This window comes from Acomys minous (genome assembly GCF_964271855.1).
Source record: "Acomys minous genome assembly, chromosome: 2".
Lineage (NCBI taxonomy): Eukaryota > Metazoa > Chordata > Mammalia > Rodentia > Muridae > Acomys > Acomys minous.
In genome coordinates this window covers 63,862,958-63,875,511 of record NC_140484.1, presented here as the reverse complement: position 1 = coordinate 63,875,511, position 12,554 = coordinate 63,862,958, and the positions used below count along the sequence as shown (strand labels likewise).

The following is a 12,554-nucleotide window of genomic DNA, read 5'->3' as shown; positions in this document are numbered from 1 at the left end:
CGTAGTACATTTCAACTCTGTACTTTCTGCCCGTTTTTGCTGGGGACCTAAAACTGCCCTAAAATAAAATAAAATAAATAGATAGATAGATAAATAAATAAATACATGTGAGAGAGTTCAGGGATGGAGATGGAGATGAGACAGCCATGGGAAGGTATAATTATGAAAGCCTGAGCAGGGGCTCATGGTGTGCTGCCTGCTTAGGTTTCTTCTGGAAGCTATCCTTGCTATAACATGACAGAAATGCAAGTGCAGGAATTGCCTTGGGTCCTGCTAACCACCCGGTTCCCATTCCGAAGGAAAGCAGTGTGAGGTTCCGGGTGCTCAGCCCCAGACTTTACTTCCCTTTCAGAAATGTGATCGTGGTCTCCCTGAGCCTCAGTTTACTTGTGTGAAAAGTATTGGATAGTTTATACCCCATAATTCTTGGGCATATTCAATAACACGGTTACAAAGGACTAGCGGTGCCTGTAACATAGAGGTTGCCTGAAACAGAAGAGCACCCGGGAGCAGAGTGGCCAGGTGTTGAGAGGGACCATGAGATCCAGGCAGGATGTGGCGGCTTGACATGGGCCCTGCATCCCTCAGGATTCCCTGAGAGGGAGTGGTGTTTCAGGGGAGGTGGGGTGGGCATCATCCTGCCCCACTGCCTTAGCAACAGCTAGAGGATGAGACTCTAGCTATCTCTGCTCCTGGAAGCCTTGCAGTGAGGGCTGCACAACCTAGTCAGGGCAGGTCCTCCCAGAAAATTCTCTGTGCTGCTGTCTGCAATCCAAGCCTTCTACCATACTGGCCAGCAGGAGGAGAAAAAAAACAACTCAGAACAATTAGGATTTTAGTCAAGAGACTGATGGATGTTTAAGTCTTTATTGATTTGAAAAAGGAATGAGGAAACCTTGGGAAACTGTAGCCAGAGCTGTGCAGACATGAAAACGGTGCTGATGGAGTCTGGGTTTGGGAGCCTCCCAGTTACACGTGGTCTGGTTAGAGGCCTTGGACTTCATTCTACCTCCATTATCCATCTGCAAACACGACCCCACCCCACACTCACGCTTGGGCTGGCTCTGCACTGACACTGGCCCTTCCCACACAGTTTTGCTGAGGCAACGTTGGGTCGCCCAGCCTTTGGTTTCTTCTATGCCGTTCTCATACTTACGGTACTAGGGTCCCCCTTAGAAGTCACCTCATGTCTCTCTCATTTTTCCAGTTCCCAGGAGAGGTCATACAACAGGAAGCTGCTGACCCTAGTTGGCCTCTGATTTGACAGGAAAGCTTCTCTGCCAAGGTGGAGACTGGACAGCTGAACTGATTTGCTGAAATAAAGCAATCGTTACTTCCCTTTCTCATTTAATTGAAGTGGCATTCTTGCCTCTCCTTCATCACTTCTCCCTAGCTTGCCTCTTTTCTCCCAGCATTCCTGAGTTCTGCAGAAATCCTTTGAAGGCACATTTCCAGATCCTGCACTTGACTCATTGTCCTGCGGGGGATGGGATCTGTCGCTTCTAATTTGTTTGTTTCTTTTCTTTTCTTTTTCTTTTTATTTTTTTTTCCACTTTGGGCAAAACATTTTAGTAAAGGATGCAGTCTTTCCCCCAAAAGCAACTTGTTTTGATGCCAGGAGTATTTAAATGCCCTCATATTGAACTGTGCAATCTAATTATGTAAGTTAAAGCGAGTTTGGGGAAGAAATTAAGAAAAACCCTCAGCTTCACAGCTTTGTAACTGGCTTTGCATTTCCCTGGAGGCTTTGCACCGTTCCCCATATTTCTTCCCCTGTAGTGATGAGGCCCCCTCCTCTCGAGTTTTAGCAGCAGCAAGCACTGGGTAAAAGAGACAGTGGAGCTGTCCAGCAGCTGTGACACCACAGTCATTTGGATCCAGTCCTTGAAGCTGAGCTGGCCTGTGGTACATTTAGTACTCCATCCATCACCTGCCTGATCCTAGAAAGCAGCTGCCCCCAGAGCCTGAGCTTCCTCTGACGGTGCCCATTTTTGTGCAAGGTCACGATCCACACTGGGACAGAAAGGCGGGAGCCTTGGGAAGTTCTCCGGAAGTTTCATGTTGGTGAGAAGCTTAGAACTCAGCAAGCACCTCTTTCAGGTATATCCGCTAAGACATGCAGAGCATAGACCCAATCACAGGCACAACTTCCTTTTAACAAATGCAATTTAAGATTCTGTAGTGTGTCCTATTAGTCAGGGTTCTCTAGAAGAACAGAACCAAAGGAGTCAATATATATATATCATGGACTTAGACAGTATGGACTCGGTAAGTCAACACTGGCTATCTTCTACCCACTGGAGAAGTGAGAATCCTATAGCTACTCAGTCCATGACATCAGATGCCTCAGTGGTCCCAGTCTGGTGCTGGAGGCCTGGAGAATTCCAGGAGGGCCGCTGTTCTTCAGTCTATATTAAAAGCTTTGGAAGCTGGGCTCCCAAGTCAGCAAAGGATGACAACAGCACCGCTTTGCCCTAGGACCACTTTGTAGATGGGCTCCTTCTGAAATGTGCCATCCACTCGGGGGTGGGTCTTCCCTCTCAGTTCACCCTTCCTACAAATGCCTTCACAGACCAGCCCAAAATTGAGCCTCAGTAGATTTCAGAGACAACCAAGGGGGAAACTAGGCTTAACTATCCATCGTAGCATGCATAGAGATGACGGTGCTTGATGACTGTGGGACATGTAGTAATGTCTCTTCTTCACTTCAATCTCAAAATCTTGAACTAGGTAAGCCTTGTAGATTGAGAAGTTCTAAAGAACTGGATGGTACCTCAGCCTATTGTTCTCATGATCTGCTCAGAGACTTGAGCTGCTTCTTTCGTTGATGTGACATATCCTTTTTAACTTAATTTTAATTGGCAGTTGTTTTTATATACTCACATGATGTAGAATGTTCTGGTGGCATATGTACATCTGGTGGAGTGGTTAATCATCCTTATTAATCTATCTGTCACCTTACATCCTCATGATGCCTTTGTGATGTTGAGCGACTTGGCGCCCAGCTAAATGTTTATATGCAGAGGAAGCCATTGATTGACATATATAGAGATACAATTAGATAAGACTTTAACTATACAAATGTGTAAATGTGTCAACTACAGTTAAACTTAGCTGAGGCTGACAGAATAGAATTGAACATTGTTCTACTAGAAAACAACCAGCACTTACTGCCTCATATAGAAAAGGTCAGAGAAGCCTCCTGTGTTGTTTGGTTAGTTGAATTATATTGGCTTTGAGGGTTGTCTTCCCCCCCCCCCCATTGGCACAATTTGAAAAGAAAATTTTAGGAAAGTGGTTCAGTCCGTACATTCCTTCTGCTACAAGTGTGAGGACCTGCATATGGGTCCCCAAAACCCATGTAAGGAGAGCTGGGTGGTGCCTATGCATGTAATCCGGGCAGTAGAGACAGTATCTCGAAACTCATGGGCCATCTAGCCTGTCATGCATGGTGAAGTTCCAGTCACTGAAAGTCTCTGTCTTAAATAAAAGGTGGAAAGCTTTTGAGGAGAGAGAAACACCCTATTTTGTCCTCTGACCTCCATACACGTGCTATGTAAGCGCACACACAATGTGCACAGATTTTATTGTAACAGGTTTGAACATGCTTCCCTGATTTCCTGGACATATGACTAAGTTACCAGAGATAATTTTCTTTCCACTAGGCTTTTGAAAATAAAACATGCAGGCGCTCAGCCTGATGACATTTTTTTTTAATCTATTTAGGATGACATGATTTGCCTCTGATTCTCCCTGTATTATTTATCTCTGTGTAGGGTTTTATCTTTCAAAAATTTTAGATTATAAATAAATCCTTCCATAGATTAAAAATGATTGAAAAGAGCTCTGTTAAGTGCAGGCTTACCCTTTTCTTAATCATTTGAACCATTTGGGAGAGCATTCATGAACACATTTGAACTTTATACCATTAGCTAGGTGTTTAGAAGTTACCACCTAATATCTGAGGCTCTAAACAGGGCAGAGCTTGATCCATTTGCCTGATGATTGATGGTTTCCCCCTACTGAGCCTCTAGCTCTTCTGCATGAATAGGACACCTGCCTCTTCTGGTACCTTCTTCCCTGGAAGCATCTTTCTCATATTCTTACTTAGTTCCTGACCTCCACTGAGCAAGCTGAGGGGCATGGAGTACTTTGCTTTGGTTGGTGAGATTTCCTAACACTCACCTTGGCTTAAAGTGATCTCTTACTGTATTTGTAAACATATGGTTCCTTGGAACAGAGCCTTTCAGAATACACACACTGACAAGGGATCCACTGAGATGCTCTTGATGTGAAAAAGTCAAGATTCTTTCATTCAAGAAATGAACCAGAGATAAGGAGAGTAATGCATGGAGTTCTGGAGACCAAGAGGAGAGAAGGGAGGCAATGACTAGCTACAGCTGCCAAGCTTCATCAGAAACCTGGGTAACAAAAACCTGGAAACCATTGAACCCTGGCATAGAAAGTCAATTTAGAAAGCAGTGGCACTAGAGACCAAGATAAAATACCAAATATTTGATCCTATGATATGAGTCAGTTTGGTCTTGTAGGCCGCCTTACCCATTCATTGACATTTACCCACCTATCCATCTGCCCATTTATCCATCCGCCCACCCACTCATTTACTACTTAACCACCTGTCATCCATCCACCTACTTATCTACCCGCCTGCCCATCCATCCATCCACCCTACTGCTCATCCACTCATTTATTCATCCCTACACTATCTATCCATCACCCGCTCATCACTCACTCATCACACATGCACCTACCCATCCTTTCCATTCACCCACTGCCACTCATCCATACTGTTTACCCGTTGTTAGAAAGGGGAGTGTTTCTTTGACTTTTTTCTCTTCTTGTTTTTTCCTTTTCTCCAGCAGTGTGGAGGAGAGACAGAATCACCAGTGTGTAAAGACAAGCCCATCTATCTACCCACCTATCTGCCTTCCATATGGCCATTTTCCTCTCAAAACCAATTGAGATCTTGCTGTGTTGGGCACACTGGGAGGAAAGCCTATATTCTATCTAGGGTAATAAGGCATCATGAATCTGTCCAGTCAGATGACTTGGGATCCCCTTCACAGACCTGTATGACCAAAGCAGGTGCTGTGCAAAAGCTTCTAATACGATTTTCTGCTTTTATGCGCCTTCATTTGAGATTCATTAAAAGTAACACAGGATTATAGTGCCTAATAGGTCATCCTACCCAAAATAGCCACTGCTTATGTTTTCTTTTGCCTAGTTAGCCAATTGATTCATTTCAGGAAGACTGGGGACATAGCATCTTTTCCAACCCATTGCTGTGAACTATGGGAATATTATTTACACATGGCCATGACAGGTCTGTGCAAGTCACCGTACCCCGAAGCACTGAGCCCCATGTTCCATTTGATCTTGTTTACAGCATTGATTGTAGTGTTTATTTGATCATCTCCCCTAGTTTCCTTCATGCAACTTGCATTCTGTGTTATTTAGAGTTTTGTCCTGGCTTTTTAAAAAATTTATAGGGACTCTAAATTATAGAATCTATCTCTCAGCACTGCTCTTTCTCAGCTGACAGTTCATTAAAAAAGTTTTTATTCAGCCTTCATATTGTTTCAGCCTGACATGGCTTCTTTTTCTTGAAAAGGAGGGGAGGGGCATTTTGAGAAATATCTTTATTTAACTAGCTGAAAATGTTCCAGAGCTTAATTAGAAGTAGCATATTGCAACTGTTTGGGTGTTATCTAGAGGCAAAATAATTACCCTGTAATAATAATCCATGTTGTGCTAAACCCATCATTATTGTCATCAAGGGCTGGGGACAGCAACTTGTAGCTCTTAAGGGCAATAGGGTACTCTAGGGAATGTCCACAAAAGCTGAAGGGAAAAAAAAAATAGAAAGGGAAAGATATTGTAGCTATATAAGCTTGGAGTTCTTGGACTTGATGCAAGTCAATTCTTGTGAAAACAGGAAATTGTGTTCCACTGAGGCTTGAGGCAGGCATATTGTTTCTGTTTCTGCAGCATGTAGCACCAAAGGCCAAGAGTTGAGTATATAAGGAGATCGTCTTCTTTTGGCCAGTGCTGTATTCCTGAGAGATGAGCCTGCCATGACAGGCACCTCCCCTAGACTAGAGGCTAGCCAGCGGTGCCATGCTTCTTGCTACACACACACGGCATGTATGTCCTTAGTTCTGTGCCCCAGGTAGTAATGTCAGGACTCGCAAACACCCTGCACTCAGCTTCAAAGAAAGAACGAAGTCAACTACAGAGTTCAGCACCAAAAGCTATATCTCAAATGTAACTAGGCGTCCTAGATTTGCAGAATCTGGCCAATGGATGCTGCTGCCCAGTCTTGGTTAATGGACAAGACCGTGATCCCCATGGTCCTCCATTAAAAGACACTTGAAAAAAAAAGCCACTCATTCTTCCAATCTGGTTATGTCTCCCTGTGTCTCCAGGGAAGAATACAGATAACTGTCTGTTTTTCCAGTGACTGAGATAGCAAAGTCCACCATGGGCCATGCGGCACACCTGTGTGCGTCCTACACCCTGCTGCTGGGCTTTCTGATGAAACGATGCCTGCGGCTCCTGATTCACAGAGCTGCGTTCAAGAGTGAGAAAGTGCAATGGCAGGAAGTGCTGTACAAAAGGCTCTGCCAGAGGCCCCTTAAAGACCCTGTTAGAGAGTCCCCTCATCCCTTAACATCACTAGCCTTTGGTGACTCTGGGATGGCAGGATCTAGGCAGCTTCAGTAAGCATGCTAACTTAAAGAGACAGTGCTTGCTGCCAGAGAGCAGGGATTTCAAGTAACCCAGATTTCCCTCACATTGTAGCTGCTTCCTGCTGTCTAAATGAGGAGAGGTAATTAAGTTTATTATCTGTGACCTGATGCTAATTCCTCTTGCATCCTTGCTTTGTGCGAAGGGAGAATGCCATTTACAAAGCAGTCGCTGGACTATGCTTTACTGTTGTCAACGCTTTTAAGGGTTATAAAACAAGTCTACTGAGCGAACAAGCTGAGGAAAGACTGTCCTCCAGAGTCCTCCCTGACAGCCCAAATTGCACTCTTCATCATAGAAAAGTAGAAGTCAAGGTGTTGAGAAATGTGCTGAAAATTGTACATTGTCAGGGCTGGGGAGATGGCTCAGTGTATTCCAGCCCTCGCTGTACAAGTATTTACACTTGAGTTCAAATCCCCCTCCCCCATGTAAAAACCTAGGCATGGCCACGTGTACCTGTTATCCCCGGACTAGGTGGCCAGAGGCTACAGGAGGACTACTGGGGTTGGCTGGCCACCATCCTAGCTCCAGGTGAAGGGTCTAAGGTAGAGAGTGATAGAGCAAGGTGTCCGATGTCCTCATCTGGCCTCCCTGTGCCCAGCACCACACACTCCAATTGTACATACCAGTGAATCAAAGGATCACAATGCCTCTCAAATCCTTGCCAGGTCACTGTCTTATCTACTAAAGCCAGTTTAAATTTTCTTTTATTAAGTAAACAGTGATTGGATAAAGGACAGATGGCACTGATAACGGCGGTACCTCCAAGTACATTAACATTGTACCAAACCACACTAAGACTGAGAGCTTGCACACCAAGAGTGCTTTCAAAACCCAACTGAAGGATTTGGTTATGAAGCAATAAGACATTGTAACTTCAGGAATTTATTTACATCTTCCCTTCCCTTTTTGAAAATCAGGGTATTTTCATGATACATTTTAAGAGTTACTTTTAGAGGCTGTTATTTTGGTCTGTTTCTTTCATTCTGCATGTGCTAATTTTCTTGATTAATTTGGAAAAGATCTGCATATAACACTAGAAGTTTTTCACTGGCAAAACCTCCCAACTTCGCATAGGACTGAAGAGACTTCGAATTCTTGACAGTCTGGAATCCTACCTAATTGAAATGCCAAACCTACAAAGGTGCCAAAGCCGAGGTGTGTAATTATGCCATTTTCTCTTGATCTTTCAGAGTCTTCCTGCGAGCCATTAATCAGTATGCAGATATGCTGAACAAGAAATTCCTGGATCAAGCCAACTTTGAGCTGCAGGTAAAAGGAGCCGGAGACAGCACCTTTGTGGAAGAATCATGTTAAAGCTAACGGCTACTCGACGTCAGTCATTTATAGCTCTAATCCTCGGATGCTTATTGGCCTCCTCCTCATAGGTGTGGAGATGGAACCCGAGAAGTGAAAAGCGTGCTTCCAGTGTATTCGCTCCACTTAGCGAGTTAGGAGATAGAGTTGTTTCTGAAAGAAAGTACTGAGTCAGAGTGGCAAGGAGGGACTCTTCTGGCAGGAAGCAGCAGGCAGGCCACCGAGTGCCACTATGCCTGGCTGCCGGTCTCGGATCATCCTAAGACAGGATGAAGGGCTCAGTGGAGGGGAGTCGGGTGTGCTTCGTTGAGCTAAATGCTTCTGAAATTCTCCCCTTTGGACTCTTTACTGGCTTTGTGCTGTCTGTAGTGGCCACAGTGGACCCTCCTGTCTCATAAATACCTCTTCTGTATATGCCCTGCCTAAGTATGAGTGGAGGGGTCCTGGGGTGGGACCCCTGGGTCCTTGGACATACTAGCTAGGCCCTCTACCAGCTGAGCCACATCCCCAGCCCGAGCAATGTTACTTTAAAAATCTTTTTTTTTTCTTTTTGAACTTTTTATTGTTTTCTCTGCCTGATGCCCGTGTTTTCGTGCATCGTAAACAAAGACTCACGTGCGGTGAATGAGTCGTTAGGGATGTTTCCTTTGCTCTTTGCAGCTCTCCCTCCCTCTCTACCAGGCTAACTAACCGCCCAGCGCTCTTCCTGACACCAGGCACACCCATGTGGGCCGATGCATGGTTTCATCTTGCTTTGAATGTGGAGTGTTTTGCAGTCCTGTCACACTCCGTAGCATGAATGTGCCTGCACTCTCTCAGCTGCCCCTGCAAGATGGCCCAGATGCTTCTGCTCCTCGCTGTCCTGAGCCAAGCTTCCATGAGCTTCCATGAATGTCACAGCCTGCACCCCTGAGAAAGGGCTGAGTGCAGGCAAAACAGGATGAACATTTAAGCTTAATGGACAGTGTCACAGTGCCCTCCCAAAAATGTTCTGTCAGTACCACCCTCGCTAGCCACATATACGTATATGTACGTGTGTGTTTATAAACCTCTTATTAACTTCTTTGAAGGTTTCTCATATCTATGTACTACATCCTCGTCATGCTCTCTCGCCAACCCCATCTTCTCGCTCCCTCTCACCCCGTCAACCTCTCTTCCACATGACAAGTGCCTTTCTTACATTTTTGTCTTTGTGTTTTGTCTTGTGACCCACTGAGCTATCCAGAACCCCCTCGCTGGCCTCTTTTGAACAAAGCAACTTTGTACAGGCTTTCTTTAGAACTCAGATTCTTGTTTTTATAAACCTTCTTCTGATCACTACATTTTTAAGACTAGGTAGGCTGAGCGTCTTTACCAGCGGTGGGGATTTTTTTTGCTATGAACCGTTTCTTCTGCTATTAGTGTTTGTGATAAGTTTGGCCTCTTAAAATATCCTGTTCATGACTTTAAGTTTTATTATATAAAAATATTTAACTTTTCTGTAGTCAAACCTGACATTTCTCTCGTGATTATATGGTCTTGGGTTTTACATAGCAATTCCCTAATTGCTTTAGTGTTGTAGATTAAATTATCTGCAATGAAGTTAATATCGGCAATTACCTACAGAGTTCTGCTTAATGATTCATTTTTTTACTTGTCAGTTATTTAATCCAGCTAAGACTTCTATAGCTACTGTGAGGACCAGGGTCTAGCTTTACACTCCCCACTTTGAGTATATGATTGGGCTCCTCGGTCTCCCATGACTTGAGACGCTGCCTGCTGTAGACCAGATTGCAAACCTACACGCGCATGGATATTGTTGTCTGTGTTGTTACCGCAGTGACTTTCTGGCTTCAGCTCTATAGGCAGTTAAGTTTCTGTTAAGAATTGCCCTGGCTCTTTTTGTGCATTTTTTTTTCCCTGCGCATGTAGTTTAAAGATCATCCAGTTGAGTGCCTCTTCTGAAACTCATGTTGCATGGATGTTAACTGAATTGCTGGACTGGTGAACTTGGAAGTGTTACAGCATTTCAGGGAGTCGTCTGCAGTCTGTCTTTCTCCCATCCCACGCTGGTCATCTTGCTCTAGCTTTCCTTAGACTTGGGCCCTCCATCTGACTTGCTGGCTGGATTCCTGTCTGTCCTGGGTGTGGCTGTTGCTGGGAAGGTTCCTTCCCCCCCCCCCCCCCCCGCCCCACCGAAGCCCTCCTCACTGCACTCAGCTACCCAGGATGTATGATAACTGGCCCCTGGCTTCTCACCCTGAAACGGAACACCTGGAAGGTTCTGTGCACTCCGGGTTTCAGAGCTGGGCCCATGCAGGAGTGCTGGGTGTGGCCCCAACCACAGCTGCTTCTGACTGCACAGTAGTCCTAGGCCCATAAATGAATAGAAGGAATGAGGAGTCGGTGATGTGATCATTGGGAGAGTGGTCAGCCTGGGGTGGTGGTGCACACCTATGACCCCACTTTAGCTGAAATTCAAGGATCTCAAGTTTTAGGCTTGTCTGAGCTACAAAGCTATACACTGTCACATGAAAACAAAACACATCAAAAGGAGCATTTTCTCTCACAGTGGTACAAATCTGTTGTGTCACCTCAGGAAGATGAGGCAGAAAAATTTGGAGTTCTGGTCCAACCTTGGCTACATAGTGAGCTCAAGGTTAGCACAGTAACTCAGCACGATCCTTTTTAAAAATGTAAAAGGGCTTGGATCTTACTCAGCAGTAGCATGCTTTCTTATCATGCATAAGCCCTGGAGTCAATCACAAAAGGAAAGGAGGGGGGTGCAGGAGGAAAGGGTCAGATTGGATTTGTGGTTGTCGATTATGACTTTTAAAGGTACCAGGTAGGCAGACACAGTGGCACACACCTACCTGAAATCCTCGCACTTTGGAGGCGAAGGCAGAAGTATTAGGGATCGCAGTCATCCTTAATTACATAACCAGTCAAGACCATCCTGGTCTACAAGAGACCTTGTGTCAGAAAAGGAAAAAAAAAAAAACGGGTAACAGGTGATATTGGTACAGGCTCCAGTCTACCCTGACCCACCCACTTTCCCTCCCTCCCACCCCATTTTTCCTGTTGGCCGGGGTTCTATGATCCTCAGACATTACCTAGCACTGCCAGTGATTGCTGTAAGAGCAAGAAGGGCACAAGACAGAAGTGCTCCTTTCAAAAGTAAAGGAAAAGGAGCAACTTGTGGCTTCGGTGGTGGTGGGGGGGGGGCGCCACATTTTACTGCAGAAGAGGCCAAAGGAGAACGGTCTCTGTGGGCAGTGATAGCAAAGCACTCTGAGGTTAGGGACATCTGCTCAGCTTCGATCCTGCCGCAGCTATGAGCATCCTGGGATAGGCCAGTGCATCCGTGGTTAGTTCTGCGGTGCTCAGAACCCCACAGGCAATGCCAGCCCCTAGAAAGAGCCAGATAAAAGGGGCCACAGGCACACTCTTAAATCCTGGCGATGCTCTTGAATTCCCACCTTTCACAGGTCATCAAACTCAGAGTTAGTAATGCAAACCGTCTTATCTTTATGTGCCACTTCGTAGCTCTCACTTTTAAATATTATCCCTGGTTTGTAAATAAGAAGAAGAAGAAGAAAAAAAAAAACCCAGCATCTGCAATGTCTTCCAAAGATCATCCTTCAAATCACATATAGTCCATAAATCCTTGAGATGAAGGTTTGGTCTTTTTACGTGTTTTCCCTAATTGTACGGTGTATGCATAATTTGGTATACATCTCCTGTCTTGGTTTTCAGCTGTGGAACAACTACTTCCACCTGGCTGTGGCTTTCCTCACTCAAGAGTCCCTGCAACTGGAGAATTTTTCAAGTGCCAAGAGAGCCAAGATCCTTAACAAGTAAGTCCTTCCCTCCCCACCCCACCCCCGGCCCTGCCACCCCAGGCAGGAGCCTCCTGCTTATTACCCTAATTTCCATGCCTGCTCTAACCCAACTGGGTACAAATTGAGATGTAATCACGGTGTAATGAAAGGGTGGTTTCAAATCACAAATCTGGTGTCGCCTTTGTAACCCATGAATCAAGATCCTAAAATTGCAGGATTCGTCCTCGCAGGTTCAAAGTCAGTGTGATTAGAGCCGGGTAGTGCTAAACAGCGTTTGAGTTTCTGGAAATAATGACTTTTGCTGAGCATTTGGCTGATGTCATTGCGCCTGTGGTTTGCCTTGTTGCTTAGTTTTCAGCTCTGCTTTTACAAAAAAAAAAGGGGGGGTGGAGGTTCTGATGAAAGGCATCAGCTGTTGGGACTGGCCAGCCTGGAGAAGCAGAGCCATCCATGGTCCCCTGTATTCCTCTGGGTATGATGCTTGGCTGGCCTGGGTTAGCCTGTGCGTCACTGAAGAAGCTCCATGAAGAGCAAGATTCTTACACAGCTCTGTAGTGCCAGAAGGCATCCTGAATGATCCTGTTCCCACAGCAAGAAAGAAGGTCCTGGCCTGAGGAGATGGCTCAGTGGGTCAAATGCTTGCTGCTC

At 45.3% G+C, this 12,554-nt stretch overlaps 1 protein-coding gene across 2 annotated transcripts in view; it reads left to right on the top strand.

Annotated features, from left to right (window-relative positions):
• DOCK1 (dedicator of cytokinesis 1) overlaps positions 1-12,554 on the top strand; it is a 502,641-nt gene that overhangs the window by 397,203 nt on the left and 92,884 nt on the right. For both annotated transcript variants that reach the window (XM_084751055.1, XM_084751054.1), the window contains exons 30-31: positions 7,962-8,040; positions 11,821-11,921. In XM_084751055.1, the coding sequence (XP_084607181.1) occupies positions 7,962-8,040; positions 11,821-11,921 (180 nt within the window). The remainder of the gene's footprint in view (positions 1-7,961; positions 8,041-11,820; positions 11,922-12,554) is intronic.